General features: G+C 41.8%; 1 protein-coding gene across 4 annotated transcripts in view; it reads right to left on the bottom strand.

Moving 5' to 3' along the window:
* tiam2a (TIAM Rac1 associated GEF 2a) overlaps nucleotides 1-16,934 on the bottom strand; it is a 232,047-nt gene extending 215,113 nt beyond the window's left edge. For all 4 annotated transcript variants that reach the window (XR_011886842.1, XR_011886843.1, XR_011886844.1 and 1 more), the window contains exon 1: nucleotides 16,655-16,934. Coding sequence is in view for 1 of the 4 variants with exons in the window: in XM_072265338.1 (XP_072121439.1) it covers nucleotides 16,655-16,684 (30 nt within the window). In the remaining 3 variants the exon portion in view is untranslated. The remainder of the gene's footprint in view (nucleotides 1-16,654) is intronic.
* Between the last annotated feature and the right edge of the window lie 1,509 nt (nucleotides 16,935-18,443).

Raw genomic sequence — 18,443 nt, 5'->3', positions numbered from 1 at the left:
ACATCTATTGTCAGAGAAGTACTTGCATAACAGGTAAACCACCTTCAAACAAGGACAGAAAACAGGGCAAAGTGAGTATACTTATTTATTCAGTAAGCTATGGGTCAAAGTATTTGGTGAGTACATTTCTAACTCTTCTGGCTTCAGTCTGGTTGCCGTCTGTTCTGAAATTGTTAGGTTGTATGGGGGATTGCGTTCAAGAAAACAATGAAATGCTGCACTGCCGCCATCTGTTCCAGCACGTCATGACAGCGTTTCAAAAAATATCCGTTTACCCCGTCCAAGCTGCTCTGCGCCATTAGTGTTTTCAAATTTACACACCCTGGAGGGTGTTTTAGAAAATCTCTGTTTTCGGGGGAGGAAAACGCCATTTCAGTGTGGACGAAGGGTCAAAACGAAGAGAAAAAGCTTCGGTTACGGATTTATCCGGTCTAGTGTGGACATAGCCTTTGTCAAATGTATTCAGGAAAGCTCCCTTGATCAATAATAGAGGTCTTAACTAGCTAGAGTGCGATACTGGACCTCATATTTGGGAACAAGACAGGGTAGGTGACAGAAATTTGAGCAGGATAATGGCGGCGTGACACAGCACGCAGCGGCCACTCCGGTGAATGATATCTGTTATCTGTCAAGTAGGGTGCCGTGCACAATCCTGATTTGATGGAGACAGACGTGAGAGCACGGAGGAACATCTGGAGAAACTTCTGAAATGCCTTCTTCGCTGCCGCTGCTACTGTGCGATCCAGAGTCTCCAGAGAAGGCTCCGAGTCCTCAGCTTTGCTTGTTGCTCGGCAGCCAGGGCAGGGTCAAAGCACTCGGCAGAGGATGGTGCTCGGGAGGCTGTAGCGGAGGGGCTGGTCGGAGGCTCGAGGTTTTTGGACGGACTCAAGAGTCGGCTGTGGTCGGGAGCTTCCAATGCATTGGCAGTTGTCGGCGCCTGGAGGTTTATGGCAGGGAGAGTTTCTCCCTTTTGCTGCCTGCTATCGGGACTATCGGGAGTCGATTGGAACTTTGAGACTTGTTTTTTTCACCATGCCCATGGTCTGCTCTTTATCAAAATATGGTATTGCCTTGCACTGCTGTAACTATACGTTATAATTATGTGGTATTGTCAGTGTTAGTCTTTGGTTTGTCCTTTTTTTGTGATATCACTCTGGAGAAACATTGTATCATTTCTTAATGCATGCATTTCTAAATGACAATAAACGAGGACTGACTGTCATCATAATCTAATCTAATCTAATACACTGGATCTAGTAATCGTAATTTCATTAGTTTCAAGATCATTATGGACAAGGATTAGGACTAGTCCTGAGGCTGAGATCCGAAAGCCAATTTTAAAAGCATCAGAAAGGATCTGGCAAGTGTGAATTCGGATTGGCTGTTTTGTGGCAAAAGGATAGATGCTTGGTAAGTGGGTGGCCTTCAAAAGTGAAAAATTTAGAGTAGAGTTTCTATGTTCCTATTAGAATAAAAGGCAAGGCTAAAATGTTGAGGGAACCTTGGTTTTCAAGGGATATTGAGGCCCTGGTTAAGGAGGAGATACACAGGTTATAGGTAGCAGGGAATTACTGAGGGACTCGAGGAATGCAAAGAATAATGAATTGCGAGAACACTAAAGAGAGAAATCAGCAGGGCTTAAAGACGACGAGATTGTTCTGGGAGACAAGGTGCAGAAGAAATCCAAGGGCATCTACATATACTGTATATTAAGAACAAAAGGATAGCAAGAGACAAAACTGTTCCACTTGAGGATCAGCATGGTCATCTAGTGTGGAGCCAAAAGACAATGTGGAGATTTTCTGCATCTGCACTTAGTCCTTCTGAAGCAAAAAACAGTGAGGTCATTCACATTACATAGATTACAGAAGGGGAGATGCTTACTGTCAAGGAAAATCTGGATGGATAAATCCCTAGGACCTGACAAGGTGTCCCTTGGGCCTTGCAGACAGCTTGCTCAGAAATGCAGGAACCCTGGCAGAGGAATTTAAAACATCCGATGGCACCAGAGGACTGAACCCTGGCAGAGGAATTTAAAACATCCGATGGCACCAGGGGAGGCGCCAGAGGACTGAACTCTGGCAGAGGAATTTAAAACATCCGATGGCACCAGGGGAGGTGCCAGAGGACTGAACCCTGGCAGAGGTATTTAAAACATGCGATGGCACAGGGGAGGCGCCAGAGGACTGAACCCTGGCAGAGGAATTTAAAACATCCGATGGCACCGGGGAGGCGCCAGAGGACTGAACTCTGGCAGAGGAATTTAAAACATCCGATGGCACCAGGGGAGGCGCCAGAGGACTGAACCCTGGCAGAGGTATTTAAAACATGCGATGGCACAGGGGAGCCGCCAGAGGACTGAACCCTGGCAGAGGTATTTAAAACATCCGATGGCACCAGGGGAGGCGCCAGAGGACTGAACCCTGGCAGAGGAATTTAAAACATCCAATGGCACCAGAGGACTGAACCCTGGCAGAGGAATTTAAAACATCCGATGGCACCAGGGGAGGCGCCAGAGGACTGAACTCTGGCAGAGGAATTTAAAACATCCGATGGCACCAGGGGAGGCGCCAGAGGACTGAACCCTGGCAGAGGTATTTAAAACATGCGATGGCACAGGGGAGGCGCCAGAGGACTGAACCCTGGCAGAGGAATTTAAAACATCCGATGGCACCAGGGGAGGCGCCAGAGGACTGAACTCTGGCAGAGGAATTTAAAACATCCGATGGCACCAGGGGAGGCGCCAGAGGACTGAACCCTGGCAGAGGAATTTAAAACATCCGATGGCACCAGGGGAGGCGCCAGAGGACTGAACCCTGGCAGAGGTATTTAAAACATGCGATGGCACAGGGGAGGCGCCAGAGGACTGAACCCTGGCAGAGGTATTTAAAACATGCGATGGCACAGGGGAGCCGCCAGAGGACTGAACCCTGGCAGAGGTATTTAAAACATCCGATGGCACAGGGGAGGCATCAGAGGACTGGAGGATAGCTGATGTTGCTCCATTTTCAAGAAAGGCTAAAAATAAGTTGTAGGCCAGTGAGTTTGGCAGTGGGTAAATTATTGGGAGGTATTCTAAGGGAGCAGATTTCTAAGTAATTGGATAGACAGGGATTGATGAGAGAAAGTTAATAATAGCTTTGTTCGCGGTAGGTCATGTTTAACCAAACAGCTTTTCCAAAGTGGTTACCAGGCAAGTTGAAGGAAGGGCAGTGCATGTTGTCCTGAGTATAGGATTTGGGATGTGATGTTGAAGTTGTATGAAATGTTACTGAGACCAAACCTGGAGTATTGTGTTCAGTTCTGCTCACCTACCAACAGGAAAAATATTATTAAGATGGAAGAGTGTAGAGAAAATTTACAAGGATATTGCCAGGACTTGAGGAGCTGACTTATAGGGAAAAGTTGAACAGGACTTTAGTCCCTGGAATATAGGAAAACAAGATAGAGGTGTTCAAGATAATGAGAGGCATTGATCGTGTGGATAGTCAGAGGCTTCTCCCCAGAAATGAAATGGCTAGCATGAGAGGGCATAGTTTTAAGGTGCTTGGAAGTAGGTACAGAGGAGATGTCAGGGGTAAGTTTGCTTGTTTGTTTGTTGTTTTTTTTAATGCAGAGAGTGGTGAGTGCGTGGAATGGGCTGCCAGTGGCGGTGGTGGAGGCGGAAACGGTAGGGTCATTTAAGAGACTCCTGTATGGACACATGGAGCTCAGAAAAATAGAGGGCTATGGGTAAGCCTAGGTAGTTCTAAGGTAAGGACATGTTCAGCACAGCATTGTGGGCCGAAGGGCCTGTATTGTGCTGTAGATTTTCTATGTTTCTAACCAGGGAAGATTTGATAGTGGTATATAAAATTGAGGGGTATAGATAGGGTTAACATGAGCAGGCTTTTTCCTCTTAGGTTAGGTGAAACTAGAACTAGAGGTCATAGGTTAAAAGTGAAAAGTGAGATATTTAAGAGGAATCTAAGGAGGATCTTCTTCACGCAGTGTGTTATGTTAGTGTGGAATGACCTGCCAGAGGAAAGAGTGAATGCGGGTTCCATTTCAACATTTCAGAGAAGAGGAGGGCTATGTTCCATGTGTGGGTCGATAGGACTAGGCAGAATAACAATTTGGCATGGACAAGATGGGCTGAAGGGCCTTTCTGTGCTTAGTGCTATGACTCTATTAAGTTTTTCCAATTGCAATAATCTGGATGTAGATTAGAATTCCATTGAATTATTACTTCTATTTGAAAATCAGGCAAGGTATTATTTATGAGGCTAACAAGTCAACAGCTCCAAACACACTCCTCACAGTATAAACATGAAATTAGTTCTATCTTTCAATGTATTTTGTACAAGAAAAGTCCTATGCAATAACCTGGATCAAGTACCTTGCCAATCCATAGCAGTCAACACAGTCTGTTATGGAACCATATATAGCTCTTTCAGTTGGAAGATCAGGAAGCTTCAGGTGGACCACAAATCCTCATCCATTAAGTTCATTAACTTCGAGTGACATACTGACAACAACCATGAAAGTTCCCTGGTACATGAATTTTCAATATGGATTCTCAATATTCCTGGATTTCAGTGCTTTAAAAGGGATAGAGAGGGCAGAAAAGGGGAGGAGGGGTGACATTACTGGTCAGGGATACTATTACGGCTACAGAAAGGGTGGGTAATATAGCAGGATCCTCTTTTGAGTCAGTATGGTTGGAAGTCAGGAACAGGAAGGGAGCAGTTACTCTACTGGGGGTATCCTATAGGCCCCCTGGCAGCAGCAGAGATACCAAGGAGCAGATTGGGAGGCAGATTTTGGAAAGGTGCAAAAATAACAGGGCTGTTATTATGGGTGACTCTAACTTCCCTAATATTGATTGGCACCTGATTAGTTCCAAGGGTTTAGACGGGGCAGAGTTTGTTAAGTGTGTCCAGGATGGATTCCTGTCACAGTATGCAGACAGGCCGACTAGGGGGAATGCCATATTAGATCTAGTATTAGGTAATGAACCAGGTCAGGTCACAGATATCTCAGTGGGGGAACATCTGGGAGACAGTGACCACCGCTCCCTGGCCTTTAGCATTATCATGGAAAAGGACAGAATCAGACAGGACAGGAAAATTTTTAATTGGGGAAGGGCAAATTATGAGGCTATAAGGCTAGAACTTGCGGGTGTGAATTGGGATGATGTTTTTGCAGGGAAATGTACTATGGACATGTGGTCAATGTTTAGAGATCTCTTGCAGGATGTTAGGGATAAATTTGTCCCGGTGAGGAAGATAATGGTAGGGCGAAGGAACCATGGGTGACAAGTGAGGTGGAAGGAGGCAGCATACATGAGGTTTAGGAAGCAAGGATCAGATGGGTCTATTGAGGAATATAAGGAAGCAAGAAAGGAGCTTAAGAACAGGCTGAGAAGAGCAAGAAGGGGGCATGAGAAGACCTTGGCGAGTAGGGTAAAGGAAAACCCCAAGGCATTCTTCAATTATGTGAAGGAAAAAAAGGATGACAGGAGTGAAGGTAGGACCGATTAGAGATAAAGATGGGAAGATGTGCCTGGAGGCTGTGGATGTGAGCGAGGTCCTCAATGAATATTTCTCTTCAGTATTCACCAATGAGAGGGAACTTGATGATGGCGAGGACAATATGAGTCAGGTTGATGTTCTGGAGCATGTTGATATTAAGGGAGAGGAGGTGTTGGAGTTGTTAAAATACATTAGGACCGATAAGTCCCAGGGCCTGACGGAATATTCCCCAGGCTGCTCCATGAGGTGAGGGAAGAGATTGCTGAGCCTCTGGCTAGGATCTTTATCTCCTCATTGTCCATGGGAATGGTACCGGAGGATTGGAGGGAGGTGAATGTTGTCCCCTTGTTCAAAAAAGGTAGTATGGATAGTCCGGGTACTTATAGACCAGTGAGCCTTACGTCCGTGGCAGGAAAGCTGTTAGAAAAGGTTCTTAGAGATAGCATCTCTGGGCATTTAGAGAATCATGGTCTGATCAGGGACAGTCAGCATGGCTTTGTGAAGGGCAGATCATGTCTAACAAGCCTGATAGAGTTCTTTGAGGTGGTGACCAGGCATGTAGATGATGGTAGTGCAGTGGATGTGATCTATACGGATTTTAGTAAGGCATTGACAAGGTTTCACACAGTAGGCTTATTCAGGAAGTCAGAAGGCATGGGATCCAGGGAAGTTTGGCCAGGTGGATTCAGAATTGGCTTGCCTGCAGAAGGCAGAGGGTGGTGGTGGAGGGAGTACATTCAGATTGGAGGATTGTGACCAGTGGTGTCCCACAAGGATCTGTTCTGGGACATCTACTTTTTGTGATTTTTATTAACGACCGGGATGTGGGGGTAGAGGGGTGGGTTGGCAAGTTTGCAGACGACACAAAGGTTGGTGGTGTTGTAGATAGTGTAGAGGATTGTCAAAGATTGCAGAGAGACATTGATAGGATGCAGAAGTGGGCTGAGAAGTGGCAGATGGAGTTCAACCAGAGAAGTGTGAGGTGGTACACTTTGGAAGGACAAATTCCAAGGCAGAGTACAAAGTAAATGGCAGGATACTTGGTAGTGTGGAGGAGCAGAGGGATCTGGGGGTACATGTCCACAGATCCCTGAAAGTTGCCTCACAGGTAGATAGGGTAGTTAAGAAAGCTTATGTGGTGTTAGCTTTCATAAGTCGAGGGATAGAGTTTAAGAGTCGCGAGGTAATGATGCAGCTCTATAAAACTCTGGTTAGGCCACATTTGGAGTACTGTGTCCAGTTCTGGTCGCCTCACTATAGGAAGGATGTGGAAGCATTGGAAAAGGTACAGAGGAAATTTACCGGAATGCTGCCTGGTTTAGAGAGTATGCATTATGATCAGAGATTAAGGGAGCTAAGGCTTTACTCTTTGGAGAGGAGGAGGATGAGAGGAGACATGATAGAGGTGTACAAGATAATAAGAGGAATAGATAGAGTGGATAGCCATTGCCTCTTCCCCAGGGCACCACTGCTCAATAGAAGAGGACATGGCTTTAAGGTAAGGGATGGGAAGTTCAAGGGGGATATTAGAGGAAGGTTCTTTACTCAGAGAGTGGTTGGTGCGTGGAATGCACTGCCTGAGTCAGTGGTGGAGGCAGATACACTCATGAAGTTTAAGAGACTACTAGACAGGTATATGGAGGCAGGGTTTGAGGGTCAGCACAACATTGTGGGCTGAAGGGCCTGTAATGTGCTGTACTATTCTATGTTCTATGACACTTCAAGTATAGTAATGTGCATTATCAAGCTATTAGCAGTGAACTGGACAAATGTATCTCTCTCAGCATCTTCTGCAAAGGCAAACCCAACCAAATCCCACCACAAAGATAGCAAACAAACTGAAAGAACCACTCTACAAGGTTTCTTCTCACCACTATTCAAGCTGCATTCTGGTGCCTATTGGTCAATTTAGATTATAAAATATTCCACCAAATGGCATGGCCAATAAAATATTTGTTCAGGCCTACTTTTTCTTTTTCCTATGGGTCCCCAATATCATTTCTCGATAATCACTGTTAGATTGCTTTGAGGCCAAAGATATTCCTGCCTTCCTATACTTGACAGAATACATTCTGGTCATTCTTAGAAAAACTTAACTAAGTCTACACATTTATTTTGATAGCCTTAAGCGTTATGGCATGGAAGTGAATACAGAACATCAAAAAAGTGCATTTAAATGCAACTCTGTCAGCTTTCAATTTAAATTGAGATAAAGCACTACCCATTGTTTGGAAATCTCAATGGTCCAGCATCTGAGATGCTGGGGGCCCAATTCCCATACTCCATTTGACATTCCTAGACCCAGATTCCCATGCTTCCTCTGACATACTAGCATCAAATACAACAAGAGATTAGAACCATAACAATACATTGTCATATGAACAATAGATTATATTTACTATGTACCAGTGGTAATATTACTATACTGTAATTTTAATTCCAATTGTGCATAGGTTTAAAATTTTAATTACTCTTAATCATGAAGTGAATCTTTCATCAAACTACAAATCATACCACCCAGATTCAATTGCCAGCATATACTTAAATCAGAGCACTGAAGTAGGTACAACATACTTTCTAGTCACAAGGCCAAAATGGGGGTAGTAAACAACAATTCCTAGTCCTTACTGCTAGCGGTGACACTCAGTAGATACAAATTGTTTATGGAGTATGTACATAAAGTTAGTGTATCAATCTGTAGTCTTACAACTGCAAAAATTCAAAGATGAATGGAGAGGTGACAAGGTACTAGGAAATGACCTTCAATTTTTGAATATACAGTAGTTTGGAATAAATGGCTTCATAAATGGGGATATTACCATAAGAGAGAGGGAAACAAGAATAAGTAGGCCATTTTTTATCCTTACACTATACAGAACTGAGTCATAAATTCATCTGTATTTCTTGTTCACAGTCTACAATTTTACAACACAAAATTCAACAAAAGTATTACAAACAAAAACTCCAGAGAGAGTGTGCACTTAGAATGAAGAAAATTAAGCAGCCAAAGGTTTACATTCAAGTGGTTTAGTTTACTCAAAATTGAATCCTCTTTCAACACACCTTTCTCCTTCCTAATAATGCCTTGAAGTCTAACGTGTCATTGAATTTATTCCACTTCCACCCCAATAACAGCTCAGAAAGGAGAAAAAATACAATTAGAATTCTTATTTTGCAATACCCTAGGCTAAAGTCTACCCCTTAAGATTTACTAACATATCTTCAACAGAATTCCAGTATCTTCAAATATTCACTTTACTTCAGATCAAGTAAACTGTTAGATGCGCTCTTTGCCATTTCAGAAAATTGTGAAAAAGCAGTACTTGATTGCACAACTTTACAGAATAGAAGTATGTAATCTGGACTGATAGTCTACCATAATTAGGGAACACCGCATTAGCAGAAATCCTATTCTTTAAATGGGAAAACCTCAGAGTTGTGATGGATAGTCAATGACTTTATGGTCCATTCAGAGAATAATTCTTGTGCTTTAGCTATGATTCCTTTCTTCAAAATAAAAGATCATTTATGAAATTGGACAAAATGGCTTTTACACTTGCATATATAGATAGCCACTATATATTGAAGTGTTCTGAAATGTTATAGCAATGTGAAACTATGTCCTCTAAGCACATCTTATATTTACTTTTGCTTTATTACCTTGAATAGCAGAAAAATTGTAGTCAGGGTGTCAAAGGCTAGAGGAGTAGGTAATAGGATAATAAGAGGGTTAATAAATCAGCCATGATGGAATGGTGGGGCAGAGGTGATGGGTGAAATGGCCTAATTCTGCTCCTAGGTCTTATGATCTAAATGGTTTATTCTGATACTTTCTGATGGACATTAATTTTAGGTAATGCATCAAATCTCCTTTAACTGGAAATGTGTATTTGTCAAAGCAGCTCACCAATATATCAAGATATTAACTCTGAATTCACTCGGAATTTGGAAAGAGGAATCAGCAACATTGACACGAGAAATAAATAGAAAAGAGGATTCCCTACAGACACAAAACATTAGGAGAAGTTGCCCAAGACCAGTAATCAGTGATAAAGTAGCAAATAAAGTTACAGTGAAACTTGTTGCAGAAACAGACTACAGCAGAGAGATTTCAAAACTCAGATTGGAGAAACTGACAGATCAAGTTCCAAAGATTTAACTTCTTCAGTGCATTGGGAATGCCTTCTTGAACCATGAGGAGACAGGACCATATTAGCAATGAACCACAAGCCAGCCAGAGACAATAACATGATACAATTTGATACAAGAAAGGGAGATGAATCGATTACAAATCAACATTTTAGACGTAGCTAAAGTAAATTATGGAAGATGATACAGGAACTGACTATAGCAAAAAAAGTAGATATATGAACCAAGGTTCAAAGACCCATTGATGCAAGACCAAGTTCATGTGGATGTCATCTTTAAGTCGGTGCAGATGAATAATCAAAATAATTCCTTTATTTGAACCCAAAAGCAAAAATGGATGGTAGGAAAGATAACAGACACTTAAAGACTCAAAGGAAAACAGCCAGAAACTGAAAATATGAATAATCTGCAGTTGAAGATCAATTAAATTCAATTCTTAAAATTACTGTGTCTTGTAATTTTGAAAACTGCTTGATAAGATTACTGTAGATAAATCCTCTCTTAATTATGGCAAAGCACGTTTAGTTGGGACATAGCCAGCTAAGCACGCTGGCAAATTCCATGAGATTCTGTGGCACGACACTGTCGTTTGGTAACGATTTAGAATAGCAAATAGGAATGTTGTTTCAAATTTTGCAGCTGACATTAAAATAATTGGGCTTGGGAAGGAGTGGACAGTGCAGATAAAGATTGACTGCCATTTATAAAAAGAAAGTTGAACAAAATACAAATGGTAGCACACAGCAGTTGTTACTGGACCAATAATCCAGAAGCTGGATTACTAACTCAGATACCCAAGTTTATAGCTCACAACAGCAATGGAATTAGAATTCAGTTAAAATGAAATTTTAGGTCAAAAATTATTAATAATTACTGGACTGCTGCCAAAAAAATGTTTCACTAATATTCTTTAGGGAAAGAAATCTACAATTCTTACCCCAGTGAATCCATAGATCTTACTCCAAACCTATCACTGAGAGTCTTAACTATCTTCAACAGGCTAAGCAATTTAAGGATGACAAGTAAATAACCTTGCCAATGAAGCGCAGTTCCATGAAATAAATCAAGATAACATTAGTACTCCAGAAAAGGGATAAAATTGGCAGACTCAATTCAATACTGGTATGAAGTGGTACCAATTGGTAGGGACAATTGAGAAGATACAGATTTGTAAAGCAAGGCCTTAAATACTGAAGGTGCACTAACATTGACAAAAAAAATTCCAATAGGTAACAAACCAATAGTTGGATTTGTCAAACTTATATCAAACCTGCGTCAGCATACACTTGAGAGACTTGTGCACTGATTTAGTGTTCCCATTATAAAGGGAACAAAGAGAATCAGTGTTTAAAAAGTCATAATTCAATAAAGATTTTAAGAGAAAATTCTTAACCCAAAGAACGGCAAGAATGTGGAATCTATTGTCACAAAGAACACTTAACACAAATAGCATCAATGCATTTAACGGTAAGCTACAAAAATATCTGATGAAGGAATGGATGAATATGAAAAATGGATGAGTGGCAACAAGGGCCACATGGGCCAAATGGTCTTCTGTAGATTCCAGGCAATGCACTACACACAATTCCAAATGAGCAAAAGACCCACTTTTGTAACAACTCTCGTCAATTAGAAAGACCATTATCAAACTGGAAGTACACATGAAAACTATGTATCAGATGATACTCATACCAAATAGCTAGTTTGTATCCATTTTCTCAAGTAGAGAATCAGGATAAAAGAAAAGCCTAATTACATCATTGGATGAGTGGAGAATCAAACCAGATAAAGTAGGTTTAATAGCAATGGAGAAAACAATGAGACTACTAGACAAATCAGCAGGACTCCTGGCTTCCACCACAATGGTATATTTTTTTCTACTTTTTTTTCTTGTAATTCAGGAATTGCTCCCTCCCCCGCACAGAAAAGAAGAATTTGGCACTTTACCATTCTTTATATAGGAAAGGACCTGGCTGGTGGCGTAGTGGCACCAGCATCGGATCCATCCAGCCGGCTCCCCTGCACGCTTTCCATCCGTGCTGGGTTACGAGCTGCTGATCTCTTTGGAAACTCACCCAGCAGAAGGCAATGGCAAACCACTGCTGTAACTTGCCTCGTACGTGATTCCCCACGTCAGAGAGGCGTGGCGGGAAATCGTCCGCTAACCGGAGAAACTCCGGATGCCACGTACCTTTCCTTTACATAGGAAAGAGAGGACAGAATGAACAAGAAATTATAAGCCTATTGGCCTGCTGGTGGTCATTAGAAAGATACCAGTGACAAAGTGGTTGGATGAATCAATAGGGCACAAATAAAGCATGGATTTTGCTGAAGTACTAGGCTAGCTCTATAAACTCCATTGAAGTTTCTAAACCACAAATATCTGACTCTGAATTTTAATTAGATAGATTTCCACAAAGCACTCAATAAAGCTCTACGGAGCAACCTTAAAAAATTAGATAAATCTTAAAGTGTTATTAAGAATGCAGCACTGGATTTCACAGCTAGACCTTCCACAGTTGATATAAAAGAGTAATGGAAGTTTAGAACTGCCATTCATGTTAAAAGACTGAGGATGGATCAACTGAAATTTTCAAAATTGTGAGTTACTGATGTAAGGGTAGCAGTGACAGCAATGAACTACAGAGATCACACACAAGTTAAATGGAAGATTAACAAAGCTGGATGGGAGGAATGGCCTTTATTAATAGCCTCAAAACTGATATCATATGCAACACACTTCCTGGTAAAAGGGAAAAAGAAATCAAGTCAGAGCATTCTCTTGCAAGTACCAAAATTAATTTAGTGTAGTGTGGCCGCAACTTACCTACCTTAACCAAGCACAGTACAGGGAATCCTCAATTCACTAGTTTGGATACTTTCAGATGTTAATATATCTTAACCTCAGATAATATTCTGGACAGAATATTTATCAGTACAGAAACACCAATAAACAATATTGATGCTGCAAAATATTTAACTTCCTCAGTGCGAAAGCTACAGAGAACATATAATTGCACTGATTATTTAGAAATTATATGCACTGTTCTATTGCTGATTAATCTGACTCGCTACTTTTTCATACTACAGTGTGCCCGTGTAATGGTGGTTCAGGAAATTGAAATTCACCCCTATGGAACTCAAATCACTGCCAAAAAAGATAGATAGATAGATATACATATATATTTTTTTTAAAAAAATCAAAATTCACTCTTAACTTATCTAAAAATAAACACAAAATGAGAAAAACTAATTTTGCCATTTTTGTCAAAGGTCCTGTTACTGAAAATAACAATCTTGAAAGATTTTTTTGGAGAGCAATCCCTCTGAATTAGAGGCAATGTACCATATGTTGCAAGCTTTAAGCCCATTTTTCAAATTTAAAAAGAACGTGCAGCCTGCAATAAATCTTACCACGCTTATACCACACCACCTGTACAAATTTTAAAAACTGAGATATCGCAGAACTGGATTTATATGAAATGTCATATGGTTTCATTTTACAAAGTGTATGAAATAAAGCAACACAAGGAACCTGAATGATTAAAATTTCCCTTTCCATTGAAATAATCAAGTTAAATTTCAATTTTGTTGTAGCGCTTATACCCTTTGCTTTCTAGATTCGGTCTGCTAGAAATCTGCGTATCATCATCAGGTGCCGTGCCCAGTTTGAACTTTGACTGCCATGGCCCACACACTCCTGTTTCGGGTCAAATGGATCAATTCATTGGTATTCATTTCCAGTTTTCTGGCTGTTGTCTCCATCATCATTTGTCTTTGTCTTCCTCTTGCTTTCTTCCCTTCAATCTTTCCCATAATTACCGTGCATTCTAACTCCTCTTTCCTAATCACATGTCCAATGAAGTTACACTGCCTTTTCATGATCTCATACATTATTTCTCTTTTTGTGTTTGGTCTGTTCATGACACCCTTGTTAGAGGATGCTGTCCAAGTTGCATGCTATCTTGGACAATGTCTCCCAACCACTACATAATGTACTGATTGGGCACAGGAGTACGTTCAGCCAGAGACGCATTCCACCGAGATGCAACACTGAGCGTTACAGGAAGTCATTCCTGCCTGTGGCCATCAAACTTTACAACTCCTCCCTTGGAGGGTCAGACACTCTGAGCCCATAGGCTGGTCCTGGACTTATTTCATGGCATAAATTACATATTATTATTTAATTATTTATGGTTTTATATTGCTATATTTATACTCTATTCTTGGTTGGTGCAACTGTAACGAAACCCACTTTCCTTCGGGATCAATAAAGTATGACTATATTCGTTTCCTCATGTTACTGGATATTGTCCAACATTCTGAGCCATACAACATAACTTGATAAATGTAACATTTCAGTACTCTGAGGCAGGTTGTCATGCCTAGTTTAGTATTGGTCATTATACTCTTCATTCTCGTAAAAGTATCTTTTGCCATCCCTATTCTTCTTTTGATGCTCACGTCGCACCTGCCATCTGATGTCACCCAGCTTCCTAAGTAGCAAAAGTTCTGTACTTGTTTTATGTCCTCCCTGTTTATTCTCAGCCTGCAGATAGGGTTCTCCTTCTTTTTGGATATCATCATACATTCTGTCTTTTTGCAATTGAGAGATAGACCCATTTTTACACTTTCTTCAACAATTATATCAATATATGTGTATACTGCTCCGAAAGATCGAGCATCAAAAGAAAACATAATGTAAATGGCTATGTTATTATACTAAACTATATCATAAATGTTTCAACACAAAAAAAAACTTAAGCATGACAAATGATAAAATTCTAACATACAAACATATGACGATGTTCAAACTAACCACTTTAGCCAAGAAATCTGCGCATAGTTGACCTAATTAGTCACTACAAAAGAACCCCTTCTGTAATCACTCCCCGTACCCAGAGATATTGGCTAGGTTGGTAAGAAAGGATCAGTGACATCTATGAACGTGGATACTGCCACTAGGGAAGAATTAAAATCTCCAGATTTCAAAAATAAACTATGTGGACTCCCAAAAAATCATCAAAAAGAGCCCGTTATCAAAATAAAACCCCAGAACAGATGCACTCCATATCAATGAATCTACTCCCACAATGGATGATGAATACACTTAATGTCCACGTTCAATACGTGCTACAAAACTTCCAGAAATGTGTGTATTATTTACACAAACAGGCAGGGTGATGGAAAGTTGTAAGACACCTTGTTAATGATTCAGCCTCACAAGATCACAGGTGTACTATGATTTATGTACTTAAATGTATTCTGTAAGGCCACAAATCCCTGACAATACTCAAAAGTTTTGTGAAGGATTTGTGGCCTCGTTATAGAACTCATTTCAAAAGAAAAATCAAAAGAACTTATTCCTTTTGGATTACACTATATTCCAATGTACTGCAACTTTTCAATGACCATTTTGCCCAGTTAAGTCATTCCATTGTGGTCATAATTCAGAAATATTGGTATGCAAGTACAATCAAATACAGTAAAACTAATAACCAGCAACTGATTTGTTCAGAAATGCTGATGCTTTGGCACATGGCTCACACATCAGTACAGAATCGAAGCCAAAGTCAGCAATTCAACCAGAGTGTGCAGCCAGAGATGGGGCTGGATATGTGACATAAGATGGGATTTGGGTCTGGAACATCTGGTGTCAAAAATATGTACAGAAGCCAAGAGTCCAGTGTGCTTGTATAACTGCCCATTCTATTTAAACACCAGGATCATTAGAAAGTGTAAAAAAAGTATATTATTGAAATTAGTGTGTAGATATTTAATATTAACTAAAGAAACAGCTAGTAGTCCAGAAAATGTTAGTCCAGCAACTTAGTTCCACGAGTGCTGGAGCATCAGGGTTTTACTGTAGAAACTATTACCCCTTCTACCAAAGGCAAGTAATCATTTCTTGTACAGATCATAAAGATCATAGACGTTTACCACCTTCAGCTAAGGTAACTTAAGGTAATCATTAAATTCTGTTCATGCCTGGGGTCCTACTGTTAGGTTACACAAGACCTTGAACTTCTTTTTAAAGTTGTTAAAGTTGTCAATTTGTGTAGAACACTCCAACAGTTTCTCCAATCTCCTTGACGAGGGAGAAAAGCATATAAAGATTAAACTTTTTAAAAAGTTAAACTTTGAAATATACACAAATCTGTACTAATAATTATTTTATCTGATAGTGTCCATCGACCTTTTCCCCACATTAATTCCAGACGTACATGTTCTTAAAACTTCCATCTTTAATTTCAAATTAAATTTTGATACTTTGACAAATATCTTCCATCTACCGTTATGTTCTGCTCACTCACCGAGCTGAGAACACAAAACAGGCCCATTAATTCTAACAATTAATTTATTTGTAGCTACAAAACCACGCGAAAATAGTGAAGATAAAAATGCAATATTCCTCGGTTCTTCCAGCAACTTTTAAGTGAACAGCAGTGCCTGAAACCGGCGAATAAAAGCAAAAGGCGCAGAAAAGTCAGTCAAATACTTGGGCTGCAGGATTCAGAAGGGCCCTTCCTTGCATTGAAACAGAGCGGGGCAGCCGAAGAGACGGCCCTCTCCTCGGGCAGCCGGCGGATGCGAGCGCGGGGTTTGGGGGTGGGGAGAAGGGAAGCACTCTCAAAGTAAATGCGCAGATTAGGCCCTGTGCAAGGAGGCGCCGTTAACGGCTCCCGAAACCCCTTCTCCCCGGAGGGCTCACTGGAAGCACAGTACTGTCCTCAGCCTCAGCAGCACGTTTCCGTTATGGGGAGAAGCGAGGCCCGGCGTCCCTGATAAGGAGGGCGGAGGTGGTGACAGAGGGCAGCCGTTCCTACCCAGGCCGCGGCCTGCTACTACCATGGGGGCTGTTGTATTTTTTTTCTCTCCCCCGGCGGCGCAGCGACGCGCTCCGCGGGGCCTGTGGCCGAAGTCGGAGCCACCAACCGTCGTCAAACACCTCCCCCCATCCTTCCTCCCCATCAACTGCAGCTCATACCGACCTCGTTATTAAAGGCTTTGACGGCCTCCATGGCTCGGCGTTTTCGCTCGCTCCGTTCGGGTGACTATTAGACGGGGGAGGAGGCAGGCAAAGAAGTGTGGGCTCGTAGACTGGAGTCGGATGGCCGGGGCAGGAGCTGAACTTCGGGCGCGGAGTCAAATGCGGCAACGGCCGCGCTTCACCCTCATCTCACCGCGGTGCAGCAAAGCAGCCAATATGGCGGCGGGCGCAGCGAGCCAGAGCGTCCGCACGGCCCCGCGCCCGCACCCGAACCCGCATCCAGAGACACCTACCGGAGAGCGGCTGCAAGCGCAACGCCGCCTTCCCTTCCTCCGCAGCGCCGACATCGAGCGACACACCTCGTCCTACACTTCGTCCCAGCCCTCCAAAGTAGGCTGCAGTTTGCCATGGCAGCGGTTAGACCTCTGAAAGGAAGGAGTCTTCAAGCACCTTTCGCCCCTTAGCAAGCCCTCCAGGGAAGAGGAACAACACAGCCAGACGCGCACAACTTTCAGACGAATAAGCGACCCAATAATCTGTATTTTTCGATGACTTTGAATAAGGGAGGAATTGACCAGGATATCTTTTCACGGGATCAGTAAAACACGAGGGTCTGAATTAATGTCACCCGTAACGTTACCCTCAGAAGTGCAGCTTGCATTTTTGTACCCTACGACAATCGAGTGCAGTATGAACAGAGGTCTTTATACGTCTGCATACAAAGTCACAACTAATGTCTCTTTTTGATTCATCTCTGTATCAATAATTTAGAAACTGTGTTTTAAAATATGATGAAAGACTATATGGGCTCGAAAAATCACCTCCATTCGGTGGTGTTGCGCACACCAGCAGCAGTATGTTGTTTGTACCGTCTTCAAAATTAAATCCTTTGACTTCAATGGTACTGAATTTCAGCGAGAGGAATGGTTTTGCGGGATATGGGTCAAACGCCACCAATGAGACCAGACAAGCTTAGCTGAGCACATTGGTCAGCATGGACGAGTTGGGCTGAAGGACCCGTGCCCATGCTGTCTGTCTCTCTGTGTGACTCATGTTGTTACCACAGAGTCTTTCTCCTGCAACAGAGCAAACAGGCATTTCCAGACGAAAAACTTCACTGAAAGTATGGTTTATCTCCATTTGATTGAGTCGGGCTAGATCTTGGTGCTGATTTACTGCTGTCGTTACTTTGGAATTTGGTCATGTGGTCTAGCTTCATTATAGAAGTTAGCATTTGGTGGGGATTCTCCATTCATAACTGAAACTTCGAAGGAGAATTGTGGTGGTGAAAAAAAAATGCATCATGAAAACCAGCCTCTCCAACAATGATTTTCAGGAAAGCAGCCAACATAATCAAGTACCACCCCCCCCCCCCCAACACTCTAGACATTTTCTCTTCTCATGTCACAAAAGCTTGAGAGCATGTTCCACCAGGCTCAAAAACAGCTTCTATCCCAGTGTTAAAAGACTCTTGCACAGGTCCCTCAAAAGCTAAGTGATGAATCTTGTACCTCACCATTATCCTTGCATATTTTTTGTCGACCTACACTGCATTTTCTTTTTGCTGCAACACTATATTCTGTGCTCTTTTCTTTTAACTGCCTTGATATGCCTCTGCATGGCACTGTCCATGTGGATGGTATGCAAACAGAAGCTTTTCATTGAATCTTGATATATGTGACAATAATAAACCATTACTAATATAAACACGAATAGTGAATTTCCATATGTTACCATAAACTTCAGAAACATTTGAAAAACTCATCCTCATACCTCTTCCATTGAAATTA

The sequence above is a fragment of the Mobula birostris genome, chromosome 8, assembly GCF_030028105.1.
Source record: "Mobula birostris isolate sMobBir1 chromosome 8, sMobBir1.hap1, whole genome shotgun sequence".
NCBI classification, from domain to species: Eukaryota; Metazoa; Chordata; class Chondrichthyes; order Myliobatiformes; family Myliobatidae; genus Mobula; species Mobula birostris.
The sequence above is the reverse complement of the archived record's forward strand: the minus strand, read 5'-3'. Positions and strand labels throughout refer to the sequence as shown.